Source organism: Xiphophorus couchianus, chromosome 10 (assembly GCF_001444195.1).
Source record: "Xiphophorus couchianus chromosome 10, X_couchianus-1.0, whole genome shotgun sequence".
Classification (NCBI taxonomy): Eukaryota; Metazoa; Chordata; class Actinopteri; order Cyprinodontiformes; family Poeciliidae; genus Xiphophorus; species Xiphophorus couchianus.
Window position 1 is genome coordinate 15,288,127 of NC_040237.1, and position 22,632 is coordinate 15,310,758.

General features: G+C 38.6%; 1 protein-coding gene and 1 long non-coding RNA gene across 3 annotated transcripts; both read left to right on the top strand.

The window, feature by feature from the left end:
- The first annotated feature begins 330 nt into the window (after positions 1-330).
- Positions 331-19,737, top strand: sap30bp (SAP30 binding protein). Of its 2 annotated transcripts, none has more exons than XM_028029188.1 (10): positions 331-478; positions 2,008-2,117; positions 5,539-5,583; positions 8,943-8,982; positions 13,038-13,126; positions 16,031-16,122; positions 16,346-16,458; positions 16,539-16,597; positions 17,436-17,526; positions 19,062-19,737. In XM_028029188.1, exons 1-10 carry the CDS (start codon positions 385-387, stop codon positions 19,241-19,243), a joined length of 915 nt encoding a protein of 304 aa, XP_027884989.1. In that variant the 5' UTR covers positions 331-384; the 3' UTR covers positions 19,244-19,737. The 2 variants fall into 2 exon arrangements, with proteins under 2 accessions (XP_027884989.1, XP_027884990.1); XM_028029189.1 differs by having other exon boundaries at positions 19,065-19,737.
- Positions 16,604-17,218, top strand: LOC114151786 (uncharacterized). The gene is made up of 2 exons (XR_003597007.1): positions 16,604-16,801; positions 16,877-17,218. It is a non-coding gene; the product is annotated as an uncharacterized LOC114151786 (long non-coding RNA).
- Positions 19,738-22,632: the final 2,895 nt, after the last annotated feature.

Sequence of the window (22,632 nt, forward strand, 5' to 3'; positions counted from 1 at the left end):
AAAGACGTTTTATGATTCATAAATTTGCCCTGTTTGCTTTAAGAAGTCAAAACTTTAGCTAACACTACTTTATGTTCTAATGTTGCATTGTTACTATGTAGCGTGGATGCTAAACCTTAAAATTAATGTTAATGCAGATATAGACGCATAATATGTGTTACACATTTCAATATTATAAATTTTCTGTAAATAGCAACATAAATACATAAATATTCCATAGTTTTCACAGCACGACGTAGCGATAGACGACAAAGAACTACATTTCCCAGTGTAGCTCCGGTGGTGTTTCTGCGCATTGCTTCACTGCGCAGCTGAAGCTTCTCGTCCGGTGACGTATTTAGTGTGCGCTCACAGCCCCGCTGCGTTTATGCGACTGAAATAGTTATGGCGAGTGGCAAAAAAAGCGCTCTGCTCTCATCTTTAGCAGATTATGGAGATGATTCGGAGCCCGACTCCGACCCAGAACCAGAAGATTCAGGTGATTAAAAAAAAAAAAAAATTATTACCGCAGCTTTAATCACAATAAAACACAATATTCATTTGTTAATTTTGTCTGTGAGACTACCATGAGTGTGAGCTAACAGTTAGCTTAACCTACTTTATACTTTTTGTTGGTTTTAGTTGTTTAGAAACCTTAGTTTATGTTATATCTGGTATTATTGTAGTTAAACTGTAGTTTTGCAGACAAACTGTCCGTGTATTTTAGTTTTTCAGTACATTATTCCAGGTTATGTATTTTATATCGTTAGCTCAAGTTTACTTGATGATTTGTTTGGATGTTTATTAGGGTTAAATAAATGTACGAATTAGAAGGGATGTAAAAAATATGCCTAACTTGTGTTACACCAGTTACATACTCTATGAAACACTAAATGTGAAGCCGTTATTCAGTTTGTGAAACTCAAAGTAGGACTTTTAAAAAACATTTCTATCACCTCAGCAGGGGTCCAACTTTAAAACACCACCATCTAGATTAAACCTGGACAGGATTATTCCACATTGAAAACAGAGTTGAGAGCATTTTAAAATTAAAATACAAAAATCTGGGGTAATTTGTATCCTTCAATTCTTAGCATTACACAAAACGTTATGGCATTAACGGAGTAATCATTACAGAAATGCTTGCTTTAATTTATTTTTCTCAATATGTCCATCAAACATAGCTCTAAAAGACTCGGGAAGGAAGTAAAACTTTATTAGTAGGAATACATGATCTAAAAACCTAGTACTAATGTAAGAATCGATCAATAAAAACAAGACAAACTCTGAATCTCTGCTTGTACTGACACACACACAAAAAAAATCTCCAAACGTCCGTAAAACAGAACATTGTAAACGTACAGATGTTTATCCCATCGAAAAGCTGTATTTTAAAATGCATTTGTGGTCATTTCAAAGCAACACATTTTTAAAAAAAAGTTTAAAAATTGTGTATTTTAAGGGTCTAAATGTAGTGCATAAACTCCACTTTTCCCTTTTCTTCTTTTATCACTCGTGTCCTTTCCTTTACAAAAGTAGCACATCGCATATTGAGTCGGCTGACCTTTGATATGGCGATAGCTGCACCATGTATCCGGTTACAGTTACTATTTCAGTATCAATGTGTGCTATGTTGCAATCACAAAAGACTTGTGGAATGTGATATTTTGGCATTTCAAATATCAGGCAAACCACTTCTGCTAATGTAGTCGGCCTGTTGGCTCGACCTCTGGTGTTTTAGTTTGATTTAAATAATGTGAGTCACAGATGAATCAAATTTGGTTTTGACGGATTGAAAAATTTGATGTCCTCTCCCGGCTGCGTTCCTAATAGTGCTTAAGCAAATAAACAAATCATTCGTTTCTGTGTTAATTTATTAACTCCAAGCCACGACAGCAAATAAAGAAAATAGTTTTTAAAATGGGAAGCTGGGCAGTTATCAACTTGAACAAAACGGCAGCTGGAGCTTGTTTGTAACTTCCCTAAGGCGGTGTTGGACCTCTGCGTTTTCTGTGTGTTTGTGTGCAGGGGGGCACGGAGGGGGCCTGGTCTACGGCTACGGGGACGACGACCTGAACCGGACAGAGGATGTTCAAGATAAAGTATCTGGAAACGAGGACAGCCGCGACAGCAACTCGGTCAGTGTCGGACCTATGAACACGTCTTCACAGGCTAAATTTGACTGCCGTTAAAATCAGTCCCAAGTGGGGGAAAAAAAAAAGAAGAAATAAACATCCAGTAATGCTCAGCAAAATGTACAGCTGTTTCACTGAAATCATAAAAACTAAAGAAAAACGTGACCTTGTAATATAAATGGAGATGCTCAGTCCTACAAGGACGACCAACAGTTTTGGTTCGTTTTCAGATCTGACCTGTTGAGTCCAGTTTCAACTGTAACACATTAAAGAGCTAAAAAGAAAAAGGTTCGTCTTTATTGATTGAGTAGTTTTGGATCAAACGGAAAATGAAGAAAATACATTTTTGCTCTTTTCGTATCAAAGGATGTTTTCCTAATAAACTTTATCGGATTTTTCTTAAACTCATATAAGGTTAACCAAAAGCAGACGATCTTGGTTGATGCATTTATAGACCGAATATTTCTGGGAGATCTCAGTTTTGATGCTGTTGTCGATCAGCAGCCAGCGGTGATCAAGAGAAAATTGAACCGTTAATTGGTGCGTTGATATTAATTCTTTTTTTTTCAAATATGGCAATGCAGTTGTGATTAACCCAACACTTTCCTCATTTTTCTTTCTTCCCCAGGATTGTAATGTCCACCCATTGGTCTGAAATGTCAAAATATTTGTAAATACATTTACTTTCACAATTAAATGTAACAAACATTGACTGTAACAGAGAGAAAATCATTCTGCAGGTGCGTTATTATGGGTAGTTGTTCTGAATCCATTAGGAAATAAAGGAATGAAATAATTTTGCCTATTTATCCAACAGACCAAATGAGCTTAACCTTCTGATTTTCAGACAACTTCAAACAAAAGTAATAAAAGAACAAAAATTGTCTTAGGAACTTCAAGAAGTTTGAGTTTTAAAAAGATTTCTTGAACAGTTGTCTAATTTAGATGGCTGATTAAGTGATTGTTGGATCGTGAGTCATACTACAAAAAAGATATTTCCTAATTTCCTGTAAATTTTCTAAAAGAGTTAACTTATTAGTATTCTGGCAGCTGTTTTATCTTTTAAGAGCGAAAAAATGAGCTAATAAATTAGTCAAGAGCATTTCTTTTTTTCAATGATAAAAAAGAAACCTAGGCTAGGTTAAGATTTACAGTCAGGTCTAAACTGAACCCCACTTTTTTTTTTTTTACTCTATTTCTGCCATGTGTGGGTATTTACAGGCAGTTATAGAAACATAAAACCTGTGGTGTCATGCTTATTTTGTGGATAAGTTGCATTTTCTTTCTGCGAGCATTAAGACTTTATTTTGTCTTTTTATTTGGTTGCAGACCATGTTGGAATCATTGGTAATAAGAAAACAATAGCTTACGTAGTTTTATAATAATGTGAGAAATTATGAAATGAATCGGGTGGAAGTTTTAACAACACAAGGCAGCAGTTTTGTTGTGAAGCCAGATTGTTAAAAAAAAATATGTTTGTGCCTTTTATTGTTTTTAGTCTATTTTGTGTAGCAAAATTTTATACTTCAGTAGATTTTATAACTTCCATATAAACTGATCACATTGGAGTCTCTAATGTCAATAAAGTTTGTGTGTGTTTTTGTTTGTTTGCAATATCTTGTGGGGACCATTTCCCTGACACATACTCCGCTGTGGGGACCCGCTGCTCCTTGTGGGGCCCGAAGCGTGGTCCCCTCAAGGGGAAATGCTTTTTATGGGTCGGGGGTCAGATTTAGGACTAAGGTGTGAATTGAGTTTTTGTTAGGAATAGGATTAGGTATGTAAGGGATAGGGTAAGGTTTAGGCTGTGGAAATGAGTGGAAGTCAATGGAAAGTCCCCATAAATATAGCCACGTGTGTGTGTGCGGGTGTGTGTGTGTTTTTCCATGTTTGTTCACTAAAGTAACAGATTGTACTTTAATAGCTTGAAAAAAATGTAGTTCACCTTGCCGTGATCACAAATAAAAGCTTTTATTATTGGAAAACCTTTGGAAAATAAACCAATCAGGATAGAGCAGCACATACACTTTTTGGTTCATATCAGTATTGTTTTAAATTTTGTATAATTAAACAAACTATGCATGTCAATAGAATAATAACCTTATAAGGAAGTTTTTACAAAAAAAAAAAATTTAATTAAATTTCTCCTCCTATATGATTTTTAGTGTCTCAAACCTGAAGCAGGGGATATATTTTAGACTTGTCAGACCAACTTTACATAGATCTACATTTTGGTCTATAGCAGTGGTTAGTATGAGCTGTGTTTTGTTGGAGTAGCCGCATTTCTCTGGGAATCTTTCAATATTTTTTACCCAAGTCATTTCAGAATAGGTATTTGCCAACCATGTTCAAATGTGGCACCACAAAAAAAGCAAATACAAAACTGGCTATGGTTTGAGAACATGTTGCCCTAAATGGACAAACATAGTTTCTAAAGAGAAGTTTGACTCAACATACAGGTAAAGCCTTCAGTAGGTTTGCATCTTGTTGTTGCTAACTGTTCAAAGTGTTGGCGTTAGCTAAAAGGCTAGGCTAACTCTAGCATGTCTTCCTTTTGGATTTGATATGACTTGTTGATAATTTGTTACAGTTTAGTGTGGCTTCAGTTAATCGTGTGCATAAAAAAAAACTGTATTGAATTTCTTAGTGCTTTGAACATTGTACAGTTTAATAACCAGTGTCATGGTCCTGGATTGCTTTTAAATTGTATTTCGGCCAATTTAACTATTGACAGCTGATGTTTGAATCATTCAGCAGCTAAAGAGAGAAGAGCTGAAATGATTAATTGTGATTAATTTATTACTGAAATAATGAACAACAATTTTAGTAAGCGATTAATTGTTAACTGGACAAAAACACGACGGTCTGCTGGCTGAATCACTGCTCTTGCGCCCAACCACCAGACTTTGTAAGTTTTCTGGGGAAAACGTTGTATACATTTTGCATTTAACGTGAAAAAAAGTGTTCCGTTTTCATTTTCTTATTTTCTTTTCTGTGTAAAAATGACTTAAATAGTTAAATGAAAAATCTGGAGAATGTGCCAAGTTTTTTTTTTTTTGTTTTAAACGTGATTAATTGTCAGAACAATCGATTAATCATCGGAATAATAAGGCATCTGACATATAAAGTTTTTTAAAATGCATTACTAAATTAATTTATCACTAAAATAATCATTAGTTGCAGGCCTAAAAGCAAGTTAACATTAACACTAACAGTCATAATGTCACATCTACTGATGAATCTTTAGTCTAGTTCAAACAATTTCAGTCTGTCCGTTCAGTCTGTTTTTTTTTTATAAAGTTAGCTGAATAATGTTTAACAATGTTGGAGTCCTTTGTGTTGCCTGCCTGGCCCCTGTCCTGGTCTTCTGCCCTCTGACCCCCCGGCCCTACAGTGTTAACCCTCTGCGTTTTTGTGTTTATAGGATATGGACGAATCAGACGAGGGGAGGGACGCAGATGATGTGGAGGTATTTGAACGACGACCTGTGGTTGGGGCGGATTAGATTTGGAAGTCAATGTTGCTCGCTAGATGGTGCTGTCGGATCATGTATGCCTGGATGTTAAACTTAACAACTGATTTGTTGTGTCTTAAACCTTCCAGCGGCGTGACTCGCTTAAAATGATTTGAGTCGCGCCACATTTCTGCGCCTTCAACATGTCGGGCTGTGAAGCGGAGGCTGTCAAGAGTGCAAACACCAGGAGGGTGGCGCACCTCTGAGGCTTCGCTTTATAACACGCCCTGTAGTCTGATCAGCTTTGTCTGCTAAATTCGCCGTGCAATAAGACAGATAACAGCACTGTCAGTGTAAACATTGTGGTAATCGAAAAAGGTTTTTTTTCAGCACTCGTGTGCCGACACGCTTGAGATTGTACGCAGAGAGCAGAAAGTCATGTTCAGGGGAAGACAAGTCGATGCATTAATGTTGACATGTTTTTATCTGATCTGGTGTGATGTACGCTGCTGTCTCGCTGTAGAAATGTTTTTGTGCTGCTTATTAATGCTCATTAGCTGACAGGAGCAGAATAGATGCTTGTTGGCTCTGCTTGCTCGCATTATCTGATGGCTGTCAGTGTTCGCTCACTGCAACTTGCTGTTGTGAAACTTTTCTGCTTTTCTGTTTCACAATTTACTGCTTGGTTGTTATTTTCTCTCTCTCTCTTTTTTTTATGACATTGATTTGTTTTACGCTCGGTTTGGACATTTGTGGGCAGGCTGGAGGCTCGCGGGTCTCGGAAAGAGGCGGAATATCTAGCCTCCAGAATAAACTGTTGGTACACGGGGAGTTTTTGCTAATTAATTGTGCTACATGTTTTTCTTAAAACTCTTAAACCTTCTTAGGATAGTGTTTTAAATCAAAATAAAGCACTAAAAGTATGTTTCAGTCTGTTTTATAAGCAAAATCAGTGAATTTGTCTATTGAAGTTAAAAATATATCTTTTTTAGCAACAGAAACGATAAGAAAGTGCTTTTTTAAAGATGCAAACACATTACAGATGCTAGTGAGTTTACCTCTCTGCCATTTTTTGTCTGTTATGTTTTGACAAAAAGCAGCTGTCTGCTGCACGGCATCTCATATGGATCATCTTTTGATTCATTTCCCCCTTCAGGTTGTTTGGTACTCGCTTTGACAACCAATGACGTATAGTAGAGTTTAATATTATCAAGTCATTGTCCACTGCAAGGAAATGCGATTATGTGACTCCAAAAGATACCATCTGCCAGCAGGAGGCGGCTTACAGACGATTTGGTCATATTTCATAAGAATCCCAGTTGGGAATGAGAGTCATAGTCAGCGGAAAATGGGTTTAATATAAAATCTTATGAAAATGATCTGTTAATAATTTAGATAATACGTGAGATGTGAATGTTTCTTATTTTCTTTAAGGTGGGAGCTCCTGGAAACACAGCATGTCTGTGCGGCTGGTTTTTATTGGTAGCATGTGCAGCATAGAGAGGAATGCTGAGGTGATGCAATATCTCATGAGTAGGTGGGAAACCAGAGTAAAAAAAAAATAATAATTTTTTCCCACCATATTCCTGTCAAATATATTTACGTTTATGGAAAAGCCGAGTTTTACTGCTTTGCGTCTCCAGAATTTCTTTAGGTTTTAGAGGCAAACTTTGACAGATGTTTTTACCAACATGTTATAGTTTGTATGTAAATGTTGATTTCAAACCTACAGGACTAGAAATGGACCAATAGTGGCAAGTATCGATTTTAATTTATTCAGATTTTTTTTTTTACAGAGCTACAGTTGAACCAGAAATTAAATTTTGATTCTAGAATGAAATGATGATGTAGTCTTAAAAGATGATATAGAAGTAGTGTCAAAAAATAAATAAATAAATAAAAGAAAAAAATATGTATATATGTATATATACTGTCCAATACATCAAAGAGATATTTCCTGATATTTCTAGTGGTTCTGTGAAGATTTATCTCTCCATTTATATTGTTCACATGTCTATCGGAATATATTTATTGATTTCTTTTTTCCTTTTTTATCCAGCCCTGCTGTAAACCCAAATCTGCCAGGAGTGTGAATACTTTTGGTATTAACTGCATATTGTACAAAAATACAATACATTTTCAGTTATTTGCCTGTGACGGAGTGTGACTAATTAGAGCAGCTAGCATTGCTAAAACACCTGTCTCCCTGGAGAGTAAGTTGAGCTTTAACTTAACGCTGAGATTTTCAATGAGCCACAATCGTTTCCGGTCCAACATGTTCGCTAAGAAGCTGTGGCGAAAATCTCCAAAAGATAAAACGGAGCAACTTTGTTTTTCTCCGTTTAGCCTTCCTGTTATCTGCAAAAAGTCTCTCTCTCTTTCTCAGCCTGGAAGAAAAGCAGACACTTCTCTGCAATTTGCAGATAATAACTTCCTTTTCTTCCTCTGACTTCATTTTTAATCTCCTTACTGTTACTCAAAACGGTTGATCTGAGTTTCTTTCAGTAACAACCCTCACACTGAAGAGTGTTGTTACAGAAACTTGGCATTGGTTTACAAAACATAACAGTTAGCTTGTTGGTGAGACGGAAAACATAACAGGAACAAACTGTCAGTATTCTGCCATCTTTAGATCACTCTTCTACCTCTTACAAAAGTGCGTTCACCTGCTTTTTAGGCTGAACTTTAAGGCGACTTCATTAAACTTTTAAGTTTTTCTCAGATTTGAAAATGAGAATGTGTTACATCGGCTAAATGAGAACCGATCGTTGAGGAGGCGATCAATGAATCGCGACCGATTTCTTCCCAACCGTAGTGCAGATTGTGTTTGCCGGGCACACACACTCCGTTTGTCAGAGCTCCCCTGAACTTTGTCCTCCTCCCTTCTTCTCCTGGCGAGGGCAAATCCTTTGATGTGCCTGTGTGGTTTCTAGGCGATGCTTCATGTCCTGTGAATAACAGCACTGTTGTGTTGGACCTGGATTACCTTCAGGGTGCTGGCACCGCACCGGGCATATTTTGTAGATCCTCCTCTGGCTGAGCCGAGGCATTCTCTGGAAACCGAATACATTTACAATCCTTCTCTACTTCTCAGGACTGTTCTGGGATTTGTTTTGTACAATTAGCTTCTATGCCAAACTTCTTCTTTTTTTACCATCTTATGTTGGGTGGAAAATTAGCCTTAATCTGTTGCACTGAAATTAACTGTTCTAGCTGACTCATAGATTCATCATTTCCTCTCTTCTGCTTTTCACATTTCCTAACACAGAGTGTAACTATTATGGGCCAGATTTGTTTTCTGACCAAATTAAAATCTAAATGTGCTACAATGTCTCTCTCCTTTTCCTCCCTCCCTGTTGTTTTTTTTATTACAGGCATCAGAAGCAGAGAAGAAGGACCCCAATGAGCTCGTTGGTGAGTAATATGTAATAGTGACAGCTTCCCAAAGGATATATAGTATATTTCTCATAAACTGGGATGGGATATCATGCACTTTATTGCTAAACATATTCACTAGTTTGCCTTCACAGACTTGCGTTACACCCCAACTCGCAATAAGATGCCAGCCAAGGTTATTTTTTGGGTCATTTTTTAAAATTTTCCATACACAAGTCAAAAATAAAGGACAGAAAAACCCCAAAACAAACAAAAAACAAGACGAAAATAGTACAGAAATGGATAAGCAATAAAAGTAAAGGAAGCACAAGCTTATTATACATTCACTCTTTTAAACATAAAGCATCATCAATGTCAAAGTAGTCAAATATTTCCTGCATATTTTTTGAATATATATATCATGGAGTTCCAGCAAAATCAGGACACAAACTCATTTTAAAAAAATCAAACGTCATCGCATATTTAGCAAATAATCTTTATACTTTTTAAGAGTGAAAAACACAGTTTTATCTCCTGACAACAATTATTCAACTTCAACTCCTCTGGGGATTTTGTGAGAATTTCAAACCATTCTTCCAGAAGCTCATTTGTGAGGTCAGAGGCTGATGTCGGACCCCAACGAGCGCCTGAATTAAATGAGCGCCTCATTTAATTCAGGCAGGAAGGCCATGTAGCTCAGCACGGTTCAATGTAATGAATATTTATTCAATGACTTATTGATCTGTGAATTTGGAATAAAGGTTAGCTTTTATTTTATAAGTCAAACATTATTGAAATTGGGGGATTTTTTTTGTTGAGTTAGTTGGAGACATTTCAAAATATAAAAATTTTGCTATATTTTAGTTTTGGTTGTCCCTACTGTAGAATGCAGAGTACCATCCCAAGACTTTATTAATAACATTAATAAGTTCTATCCTACATTTATTTTATTAGCATTTTTTTTTTTTTATCTCCAAAATGTGGGGCTGGAAGAGTCGAAAAACGTACCTTGAAAATGCTTGAAAAGTCCTTGAACTTTACTGTGGGAAAAGTGTATAAACCCTGAATATTACAGTGTGTGAATCTGATGTTATGATTTTTCATGTTTGCAGGTTGTAAGTTGCATTTAATACATGATCCATTAACTAGACCAGGCTTAGTTGGACCGTTTGCCAGCTGCCAAGCAGATCGGACTATCAGGAGTCGACAAGAAGCAGCTAGTGTTTGATGAATAATTGTTTACCTGCACAAGTGGGCATGTATGCATCAGATCAGACAGGATGTGACTGATACAGGGAGCGGTTTCATTCACCAGCCTGACTGAAAACCTCTTCTTACTGTTTGCCGTTGCAATCCACGAGCTGGATACGGCTGAAGACGCTATGTGACGTAAAAATAAAACAAATGAAACGCATTCTTAGATGTTTTTGTGTTTCTGAACCACAGATCAGCATCAGTGTCGAGGCTTTTACGTCTTTGATATTCCAGCGGTGGAGCTCTTCCTCCGCAGTCTTTTCCGTCAGTAAATGTCAAGAGCGTTTCTGGCCAAAAGCCCCGTCACCAGGCCTGAAGTCTCTGTTCTTTGTCCGTCTGCTGAAGAGACAGACACTGTCCTAAAAAAGACCCTCAGGGCACAGATCGCGCCTTTCTCTCTGGAAGACAGATGGTCATTTGGAAACAAACTACAGTCTTTTCTCTGTATGTTACAGTCTTCTTAATGTGTACCAGTATTTTTTCCCCAGTCGGCGCCGACTTATAAGCATGGTTATTTATTGCGCATGCTGTGATTTATTGATTGCCGCCCAGCCAAAGTGAAGCAACGGAGTTTTATTTTGATGCTTCGATGAGAGTTTGGCGAAAGCTGCAGTTTTCCAGTAAATCTCAGATTGTCTTTAGCGGATTAGTGGCCTTTTTTTTTTTTTACCGCGGTATAAGCCCCGTTTCAGATGCACCGAGAAAGCTCTTATCTGTGTTGTAATAAAATGCCAGGCCGCCGCCTAATGCTTGAGTCATCAGACTTGTTGTGTCAGGCATTTGTCATGGCTAGAGGCAACAGTTTTTATTTTCAGATGTACCTACACATGAGCATCGCTACCCATGTTCCCATGCTTCTGTTTCACTGAAAAATTGTTTGATTACAACCTGTATATGCATGTGTAGGCATTGTGTTTCTGCCTGGTCAGCAAAAACAACCCTTTGACCCAGAGGAGGGTGATTGATAATATGTCAGCTGAAGAATAGGCCCCAGAGGGAGGTCGTGCTCCGATGTGTGGAGGTCAGAGTGGCGGAAAATTGATTTCAAGAATTTCTTCTAATGTTCGGTAGGATGCAATCGAGCAACGCACGTTGTTAGATGACAAAAGGACAGAGTGACGGATGTGTCTGGAGGAGTCGTCGTGTGAGATTCTCAAAGTGTAGCCTTGAAGAGAAAATAGCAGTTTTTTACTCAGATTTAAAACAAGCTGGAGCAGAAACAGAACAGAAACGTTTACAGAAACGACTCAGGCAGAATAATCACAGGCTACATTTAGTACTAGTCCTCTTAATCATATCCAAAAATTTGATATAACTGATTTAAAACAAACAAAAAATCTAAATAAAAATAGCATATTTTAACATTCTTAATAAAATAAATCAATTTTTAATAGGAAAGGCTGTAAAGGTTGACGGGTTATTTTGTTCTTTAGTTATGATGAAACTAAAAGAGTGCCACCTATCACTCTTAATTAAAACTGCAGATGGCTAGCTAAGGTTAGCATGTCTGTAAAGCAGCAGGCTGCAGGCTAGCTATCTGAGCAGGTAGCCTGACAAATTAAGTAGGTAACAACTTGACTGACGAAATGTTACAAATAGGGCTGTTGTAAAAGAATATTTTAGTAATCGAGCACTCCATCGATTATTTTTACGATTACTCCGAAGTTTGCCTCTCTCTTTCTCTTTCTCTTTATCCGTCTCTCTCTTTCAATCTCGCTCTTTCTCTGTCTCACTCTCTCGTTCGGTGCGCTAAATAATAAAACATAATTTAATGAATAAATATAATGTCGAATCATTCGAGGAATCGGTGCGGCCCTAGTTACAGCTGACATTTTTAGAACTGTAACAGTATTTTATTGATTTTTTTCAAATTATATATTTAAAAATTTAAAAATGGCGTACAGGGCGACAAAATAGTGCGACAAAACGTTCTCCGTGCCAGGAAAACTTGTGTGTGAAGTTTCATAGCGACGGGTCACTTTCTTTTCAAGACAACTTTATAATTTAGGAAGGTTATGCTGTAATGTTTTAACAATTTAAAAACGTGAACTTGGTTCTGACTCGTGACCAGTCCAGACACTAAATACAGGCCGGCTCACTTTCCAGGTCGCATATTGGTCTCTACGGTTTTATAATCTGGCTGGTCATGACAAAAGATTAAAGGAAAGGGAGCAGGAAGAATTACTGCTTCTACTGCAAATTCTTGATTTAATTGAAAGCCTTGTGTGTTAGTGGAATTTTCCTCCAATGTTTTTTTTTAGATAAAATGTTCGCCAGAGACCAAGTCAGCGGTTCAGAATATGATCTTGTCGAGTCAAGTTTTAACCCGTCTCTGTTCCTCACTAAAAATCAGCACTGCTGTTACAGACGCGCACACACCTACAGCACGTTTTTGCAGTGTGTCTTGACAGCAGCGAGTGAAGGCGAGGAGCGCGCGCGCGTGTTTGATTGAGATATAGCGGTGACAGTGAAGAATGCCTGGCCCGGAGTCAGGGGAAGCAGAGCAAAACAAGCGACAGGTCCAAAAGGAGGGAAAGGAGCCTCCCTTCTCCGTACAAGCCCTGACAGCAGCCACTCCCTGGCTGCAATGTGCGCACTGTAAAACCTACACTTAGAACCAGGGTGCACAGAAATTCCCCACTGCTAGATTAGCATAACACACACACACACGCATACACACAAACACCCCATGTTTCAGAAAGCAAGTTAAAAAAAAATCCACGTTCACCACCTTTCTTTAAGAGTGTTTACTCAGTTAATGCCTCTTCATGTGAGGACAGGTTGAATTATAGAAGGAGTCATGTTTGTTTTTGTTTTTTTTGTTTTTTTTGTCTCGTCAGCGCTCTTCTCAGAGAAGGTGAGGAACATGTCACCCGATGAGATCCGAATCCCTCCCGAACCCGCGGGACGCTGCTCCAGTCAACTACAGGTACCCGGCCCTAACGTCAAACCCCGTACATCAACAATACCCATGATAAAAATGAATAAATAAAAAGTAAAAATGTAATTATTGCTGCTGTAGTCGGGATTGAGTAGGTTTAACATACCAAAGTTATCAGGGTAGGGCAGTAAGGGTGTGGTTGTCTGGGCTTCGTTTAAGAGGCCGTATTTTCTGTAGGCTACTTGGAGCGTCAAATAAACACTTACGCACTCAGTGCTTCCTGTGAAATAATAAGAACCTAAGCCTGGTTCCCATGGAAACATTGGCAAACTATTTCCTTCAGTAGACGTATATCAAAGCTTGACATTTAAAAGTGGGAGTTGGGGCTGGGCGAAATGGCATAAAGTGAATTATTATGAATTATAGAGCACTTCACTTCGGTAAGGACAAATGGACGATAACACCAAACTCCCAAAGATCAGAAGTGTGGATGTGATGGGACTTTTAAGACTACAGAATCTGCAAATATATGAAGAAAATATGTACTTTTAGTTAAGTTATTGAACAAATAAGCACAACTAAACATGTTTAGAAGAATAAAAATAACTTCCACATGTCCTTGCTGAACCAAAATGTTGTCAAATTATTCTTTTTCTTTTTTTTTCTGGGAAGAAGCTTTTCTTTCTCTTCAACTAGGACTGCAACTAGAAATTATTTTAGCACTCACCTATTTGATTGATTGCTCCATCAATTATTCAATCAGTTATTCTGACGATTAATCGATTAATTGGATTTTACAAAATGGGCAAATTCTACAGATTTTATATTTAACCACTTATGACTTTTTATACATTAGAAATACATTGAAATATGCAAATAGACAAATATTTTATCTAATTTTTAAATAAGAAAACATTCTATTACCTAACGTACCACAGCATCTCACTCTGTAAGTCAGTTTGAACCTCATGAAGCTAAAACTGTGCCACTTAAGGAGTTTTAGCTTAAACATATATACAGACAAAAGTGTTTTTATCTTACATGTATATTTATTTTGTACATTTTTTGCTAAAATTCTCCAAGTATGTTTTTTTTTTTCCCCAGCAAATTGACTTATTTTTAGGTAACGATTAATTGATGAGTAAATTAGCTGACGATTAATCGACTTGTCACAATTAATTTGATTAATCGTTTCAGCCATTGCTTCCAAATCTGACATTTTCTCCATTTTTCTCAACCTCACCGTCTCCCTCACTCGTTACAGACCGGATGGTGTAGAGTCACGTGAAAACAGACTGCGCGTGTAACGTTTTAAAGGGACACGAGCGCACAGCTTCACACAGCCAGAGACAAAAATACAGAAAATACCGACACGAGCAAAATGACATCGGCTATTGTCATAAATTTCGTTGTCGGATAATTTTTGGTTTATGGCCCAGACCTAATGGGATGATAAAAGCTGTGAGTATTTACAAAAGCCCGGTGTGTGTGTGTGCTCTTCTCCACACACCCAATGAATAGGTTAGGATGTCTGGAAACAGAAATATATTTTGGTGGCTACATAAATTCGGAGTCTCCCCTTTAATTAGAGCAGCGTCTTCCTCTCAGTCACCTCTGCCCTCTTTCTGGCTTCTTGATGCCGCGGCGTTCAGAGTGCCGCTCGAGTTTGCTTCCTGGCGAGAAGCTAAGGCAGGTCAGGACACACAGCTGACTCTGAAAGCGCCCAGCAAACACGGTCGCCCCCAGGGCCGGCACTCCCCCACCTGTCTGATGAACATCTGATGATTCACCTGAGCGCCCTGCACGTCCCTGCCTTCAGGTCGCGGCAGCAGGAGGTCGTGTGCCTTTTCAGTTTCTAGTTTGATTTGATTTCGTAAACTTGGTTTCAGCCGTATTCAAGTTCAGAAAACACAAATTAACTGGAGAGAGTGGCAATCTGGTTTGGAGATTCTGGATCTACCTGGGGGGTGGGGAAAAAAAAAGATTTAAAGATGGCTGCCTGGAGAAAGGCAGCATATTTTCCTGGATTTTGATGGTATTGGTCTGGATGTGACCATTGCTTCCTCGTTTTAATAGCCAGAAGCCGTTCTTCTTAGAGTTCTTCCAGCTTTTCTTTAGGGAATGACATGACTGATGAAAAATGACTAATCAACTCTAATTGAAAATGTTTGCAAACCCCAAAGATATGCAGGATGACTGAGATTGTTTGCCTTCTCACATATTTGGTTGCATAGGATCATCACTGAATGAAACATTTACATTTCAAAATACAACAGAAACCCATTACTGGTCATGATTTAGATAATTTAGCTTATCTAGGGCCACCCAACCTTTACTCTGAGAGCAAGTTTTGTGTTTTTGAAGCTCTGACTGTAACCAGCCAGATTTAATTATTTAAATTTAAAGGCCACAAAATATTGGGATTAAAAGAATTTCAAGTCCATTTCGCTCAGATCCTAATTTAGCGAAAGAATTCAGGCGTGGATTTCGAAGGAAATGGATGCTGACGAGGCTCCAAGCTGCAAATATCTCCGCTGTTATATGAGGACGTTGGGATGCGACTGAAGATTAATATTATTTTTACATTAATATTCATAATATCGAGAGAAAAGGTTTTTCACTCTAAGATTCCAACTGTTTTTCTTACTAGGGGAAAAATGCATTGTTATTTACAACATGTAATTTTTTTTGAGGTATATTTTAACATAAATGTCCAGCTGTTGGAATAGCATTACCTGATTTTTTTTTTTTTCTCTTATTTTTTCTTTTTACTACTACGTAAAACTGAACGTCGTCCAAGAGTAGTGATTTTGTATTTCTTTTGGAGCTCGGCTGAATGTTCCTCTGAGGCATCAGAAACATATTCTGATTCAGAAAAATATTGAAGAAATAATCAGTGATTTTGACACGTTCAGTCTGTTTCCGTTCACTGACTCACTCGTGTGGTGACAGGAGAAGATCTACAAACTGTACGAGAGAAAAATCCACGGAGACTTTGACACAAACAGCCACATCCAGAAGAAAAAGGAATTTAGAAACCCGAGGTATGCAGCTCAGCTGAGGAACACATGCCAGTGATGCACACACTCCCACAGTCACTTTCTATCAGATACACTTTTTTCTTTTCTTTTTTTTTTGTCCGTTTTGAGTGAAAAGACCACACAAGTGCATTAACACTATCCAGCCTCATCCTTTCTGAGACAATCTGACGATCCGGTCGTGTTTGAGCAGCTTATCGCTGACCCAACTTCATTGGTTTCCTTTCAGCATTTACGAGAAGCTTATTCAGTTTTGTGGAATCGATGAACTGGGGACGAACTACCCAAAAGACATGTTTGATTCTCACGGCTGGTCTGAAGACTCCTACTACGAAGCTCTCGGTACGTCCTCCTTCGTCACGATTCCAGCTGAGAACCCGTCGTTATTATTATTATTATTATCATAATTATTCTCCTTCCAGCCAAAGCCCAGAAAGTGGAGATGGACAAGCTGGAGAAGGCCAAGAAGGAGCGGACCAAGGTGAGCCGAACAAAGAAAAAGCAGGATAAATATGCTGTCAGTTTTTTGTTTTTTTCTTTCTCTCAGAGGCAAGTCTCCACCAGCTGCGCTTCATTTTTACTTAACGATCTTCATCTGAGGCAAAAGTCGCCTTTGCCAAGTTCAGCTCTCATAACGGCCCAACCCAGTGCAGGTTTGCAGGTTGGCTGTGCCCGCTCGGATCTCGTACGTCAGCTTTTTTTTCTCCGGTGGAACTGAGCTCTTCAGATTTATTCATTTATTTTTCTTCTTCTCTCTTAGTGATATTGTTGGCGTCAAATTGTCTGTGACTAATGAGAGCGAGAATGTAGGTGGATAAGAGTTGCCGTGGTTAGAAAAGTGCCACATGCCGCCGTGATGCGCCGCAGCATCAAATGACATGCTGCGGCGCATTTCCATCTGTCGATGTTTGGCTAACAATTTCGCAGTTGTTGTTTTTCCATTAAATAAATAACGCAATTAAAATTACATGCGAACAGGTTTGATAGGGCTAGGGTTATTATCCATCGTTCTCTTGCTTACCACCTCCTGTCGTTTTCTTCGGATTTTTCGCCGGTGGCGACGTCCGGTCGCGAAAAAAAAAGTGTTTCTATTGCGGTTTCGCAGAATATCCGAATTTCTACACGGTGGAAAATATCACATCGTCCTAGCGCAAAGGACGATTTTTCAAACTTGGCGGGTTTATTCCAGTTTGCACAATCATCGGAAATGCAGTTTAGGAAATATTGGATTTGAAGTGAGTTTATGGTGCGCTTAAGGTGGAACAGAGTCACGAGACTCTGAACAGCTCCTCAACGATGTCTCAATGTGCTTTCTTCAGATCGAGTTCGTCACGGGAACCAAGAAAGGCACCAACCCTTCCAGCACAGCGGCCTCCACCACCAGCAGCAGCAGCACCACCACCTCCACAGGTAACACTCGCTGCACAAAACTCCACCTGAGCTTGGGAAAATTAAACCGCTCTTAGGCAAACTTTTGATGATAAGACAATAATTTTTTCTCCCCAGATTTTCAGTGGAATTGACTGTTTTACTCTTGATTGTTGTTTTTTCAAGCAAAAGAGACCAATATATTCCAGATACAAGAAATTTACACAAGTATTCATACCCCACAAAATTTGTCTGCACTTTGTTTCGAAGGTAAACGGCAGCAGATTGGGCTGTGATGTGGTAGATCAATGAAAAGCAGTGGAAACCTGTGTGAAGTAGATGGAAATGATCCATGGTTTTAAGGTGTCTGGTGGTTTTGTGTGTTTTTAATAAATAAAACTCTGAAAAGTGTGGCGTGCATTTACTTAAATTGTAGAAGAGCATTTTCCCGCCTGAGACAGAACCATCTGCGGATAACTCGGTGTCAGCCATATTGTCTGATAAGCCTCTGTGAACAGAAACTCTTTCTTCTGATTCTCTATTGGAGTCAGATCTGGACTTTGACTGGGCCATTCTAAGGCATGGAAATGCTTGAATCTGAACCGTTCAGTTCTAGCTCTGTTTGTATGTTTGGTGTTGCAAACAGAGACATCTACTCTGAGCAAAACCATCTCCACAGCATAGTGCTGCCACCACCATGCTGCATCTTGTGGATGGTGTTTTCAGGTTTTCCAGCACACTTTGCTTTCCCTTCTGTTGTTCATTTGTAAATGGATGTATTTTACTAATTAGGTGAATTCTGGATTTAATTTAGAGCTGTTAGGTTTATTTTTATACATACAATCTGCTTCACTCTCATACACTAATTTGTCTGTAATAGTCTAAAATACTTCGACGTTTGTGGTAAAATGTGGAAATGTTGAATACTTTTGCAGGCCACTGAATCTACAAACATACACGCTTTACTTTCATCTGCAGTCCTCTTAGTTGTTGTTCCCTTCTTTATAATCTGGAGAGCCACTTCCTGATGTGCAGCAAAAGCCGAGTTTGTGTTGACCATACATTTGCACAAAATGAATTTGCTTAATGGAAACGCACCAATTTTGATTAAACTCATGTTTTTTCCATTAAAGGTTTTGCGCCAGGATGAGGGCTTATTTTCTCGACCGTATCAAAATTAGTGTATTTCACAAACCTGCAACGGTTTTTGCGAACGGTTTGCAAAATACACATCACGAGTCGCATGATCAACAACCGGATGTTACTACTGGCAGAAATGACAAAGAAGACAACAGGAAGTGGTAGGAGGGTGATGGCTCTGCATGTTTTTAATGACTTACTGCGTGAATAAAGTTTTTCACGTCATTTCTTATTTAATGGAAACACCAAAATTGCGAAAATATGTTTTTCGAAATTAGTGGAACATGGACAAAGTTTTGCGCATGTTTGTAATGGAAACACATCTAGCGCCTCACAGCTACGCCTTTCTGCCAGCCTCTCTAATGAACAAAATGGCGATTAATCAACTCTTAATGCAGCAATAGTTGTGATTCTGCTTTGTGTTTTGCTCCCGCCAGCAGACGCCCAGAAGAGGAAAAGCAAGTGGGACTCGGCGATCCCCGTCACCCTGGCCCAGCCCACCCTCATCACCACCACGGCCACCCTTCCCGCCGTCGTGTCGGTAACCACCACGGCTAGCGGCACAAAGACCACGGTCATCTCTGCGGTGGGCACCATCTTAAAGAAAGCAAAGCAGTGAGCAGACAACGGCGAGCAGAAAGGGCCACGTGTTGGATCATAGGAGCGACCAGATCCAGACGGATCCCGTTGGATTGAAGTGTTGATGCTAAGAACCAGCAATGCTGAACTTGGACGAATCAAAGCACTGGACTGCCTTCTGGAGCCGGGGCTGTATCTGCACCACTGCATCCTAAAGCCAAAATTACACTTCTGTGGTGTCTGATTCACGAGGATGTTTTTATACGTCGGCAACGCCTGAAAACTTAATGCGATTTCGACGGAGCGCGTTCCTAAGCGGACTGGATAAAGCGAATGGAAAGCTGTTTATTTTTATATCTGTAGTTGCAGTGAAATGTAGTCCGTTTCTCTCGGTTGTGTGCAAACCTTTTTTTTTTTTTGCGTTTTTGTTTGTGACATAGTGAACACCTTTCAGACAAGTTCATTTTTACACTTCTACATGTGTCTTGATTGTACCAGGAATAAAAGAAGCAAATGTTGCCTTTTCAATTTGAATTTTTGTTTACCTCTCAGTTCATTTCCTAAATAGTTTTTCGGGGGTTTTTCCGCCCTAAGAACTGGATTATTGAAACTCAGGAAATCTCCTTACACTTCACTAAAGTTTATAGACCTTTAAGGTGTTTTTGAAGATGGAAGAAATGTTTTAGCTTTAGGTAACTAAAATCCCTGGTGAGATTTTGGCACCGGGCTGTGAGGTTCATGCCCAGCTGAAGGCTTGGAGCTGAATCATTAATGACAGTCAGCTGAATCACACATGCCTCTGGCTACTAGCTGTGACAGAAGCCATCCATTTGGTTCAAGCGCATGAGCAAATGTTTGCGTTCTGCTTGTACCGCAACGTGTTTTTGCAGAGTCCGGAATGCAGAACTGACAGGAAAAAAAAAAAAAGAAAAATTTAAAAAAAACATACTGAACCTCCATCTCACACCAGCCGGGTACATTTTGCTCAGGTGGAGCTCTTGCGTATTTACATAGATGCACACACACACACACACTCGCAACTGGATAAATATCTGCCTTGTGAGATTGTTTTACAATGAAAACTTTTAACTTTATTGATTTAACGTGGAAGCTTATCTAGTAGCCAAATGCATTAAATATAAACAAGTAGCTCACGTCAGGTTCTGATTATTTTGACTTCAATAACAATAACAAATAATACTGTTTAAAAAGTTAATATGGGTAAAACTTTATTTTTAAAAAAGAAAAGCAAAGTAAAATGAATATATATATATATATATATATATATAAATGGATTCCACTGCGATACAATCATATTCAATACATTAGAATGTTATTGAAGAGTGAATCTTTCTGTAAATTCGTTAAAGATTAATTAAACACAGGCTGGAGTTGTCAAGCTTTTGTGGTTACAGCTGATGTTCTTTTCATAAGAAGCTATGGAAGAAGGTAGACCTTGTGAAACGTAGTGGCAGCATCATGCTGTGGTGATCCAGAAATGATGCTCAGAGCTGTCAGAGGAAGGGGCTGCAGAAGTCTTGTGACGGCTATAAACACAGTGTTTGAAGGTTAGAAAGAGCAAAGTTCAAAGGGAATAAATGATTTTTGCAAGGCACTCACTGTATGTAATATATGAATGTTTATGTAACACATATGTAACGTTCCCTCTTTACGTTGTTGAAATCCTGGGGCAAAAGGTTTGTTTGAACGCCATGAACGGGATTAACAGCCGCAGAGTGAAGAGCGTGTTAGAAACGACTCTAAAGTCCGTCTGAGACGTTTTCCTGCCGGGTATGAACGTCGGAGCGATGATTCACAGGCTTTGATCCTCCTCACCGCAGGTGCTTCAATCAACAGGCCGCGTGAGCCCACGAGCCCACACCCAGATTACGGCTCGAGCCGAACCTGTCCGTACTGAGCCGTTCACAACTTTCACTGTCAAACTGGTCAGAACCAGCAAAGACATTCATTCCCTTTCTGAGTTACAGGAGCACGTTCCTGTTGTCAAGTAACGACAGCATAATGTTGAATGAACAGGTAGGGGGAGTTTTCTACTAGTTTTACTTATTGTTTTTTACAGAAATATACAGAAAATACAAACTACGTCACAAGGAGATGTAGCTTAATGAGCGCTCCTTTATCCCTCGTGTATGGCAAGCCGTTTTAACATAAATTCGGTTTCGCAATTACATTCTAGATATCTAAAAATGCATTTTGACTAGACAAAATTACATTTTGACTATCCGGAACGGTAATTTAAGATATCTGCATTTACATTCTGACTAGTAAGAATAATAATTCCAGATATCCTCAATTACATTTTGACGAGTCAAAATTCCTTTCAAGATATCTCAAATTACGACACCGGATCCGTCATTTGACGGGACACATCCGCAATTACAATTTAAGATATCTTGAACTTAATTATGACAAGTCAAAATGACAATTTTAGATATCTGAATTAAGAAATGCGCGGAAGCCCCTTTGTGCTGGCCAAACAGTTGCCTGCAGAATTTTATGTTTCCTGCATAAAGTTATCAGTAAATGCACAACGTAGAAAGAGCTCCGCAATGTTGGATATTTGGAGAACGCAAAACTTTATGGACTTTAAAACTGCTTCTGAAATCTGCAAAGAATTTCCTGTTTATTAATTTCCGACAAACCGAATGCACTTAAAAACAGATTTGAAAAGCAAAAATTGCTATTGTCAAAGCATTTTCAACATGAACGTTGTGCATTTTCAAACATCTTTTTTCGTTTTTTTTCTATTTGTCATTGTTTTATTAAACTTTCAAATTGCCACGTAAGTCAGGGACGTTTTGACTGTACACAATACATATTCCAGATAGCAGTAATTAGGGCAAGCCGTTTTAACATAACTTCGGTTTCGTCTGACTATCCGTAATTACATTCTAGATATCTAAAAATGCATTTTGACTAGACAAAATTACATTTTGACTATCCGGAATGGTGATTTAAGATATCTGTAAACCTGACGTCATGTCGACTGGTCTGAATGTAATTAGAGATATCTGAAATAGGTATTTTGTCTAGTCAAAATATAATTAGAGATATCTTAAATCGCTAAAACGTCTAGTCATAAAACAATTTGAGATATCTGGAATGTAAGGGCGGCAAAACCGAATTTATGTTAAAACGGCTTGCCATACTATGGCTACTTTTCCCCAAAACAATATTTTGGATTCAGTCAGATAACTGTTCTGTTCTGGCTTGTTGTCATCATTTGTTTACAGTCCTCATTAGCTTCCTTTGTGAAGCACAAAGCCGTCTTTTTGTCCTGTAAATGGCGAGGAGTTGGACACAGACTTGACTCAAATGTTCAGAAAGAAATGGGAGGTGGAGTCATTGTCGGGAGGGGGCTTCATGTCTCAAAGCTAATACTGCCCTACTGTTTTTCTCTTCTTCTTT

What these genes read in the sequence shown, in the direction of transcription:
- sap30bp (XM_028029188.1), top strand. Translation starts at nt 385, where the DNA reads ATGGCGAGTGGCAAAAAAAGCGCTCTGCTCTCATCTTTAGCAGATTAT. An exon ending in CTCCTACTACGAAGCTCTCG is followed by an intron (nt 16,459 to 16,538) that starts GTACGTCCTCCT and finishes TTCTCCTTCCAG; the next exon opens with CCAAAGCCCAGAAAGTGGAG. An exon ending in CAGCACCACCACCTCCACAG is followed by an intron (nt 17,527 to 19,061) that starts GTAACACTCGCT and finishes TGCTCCCGCCAG; the next exon opens with CAGACGCCCAGAAGAGGAAA.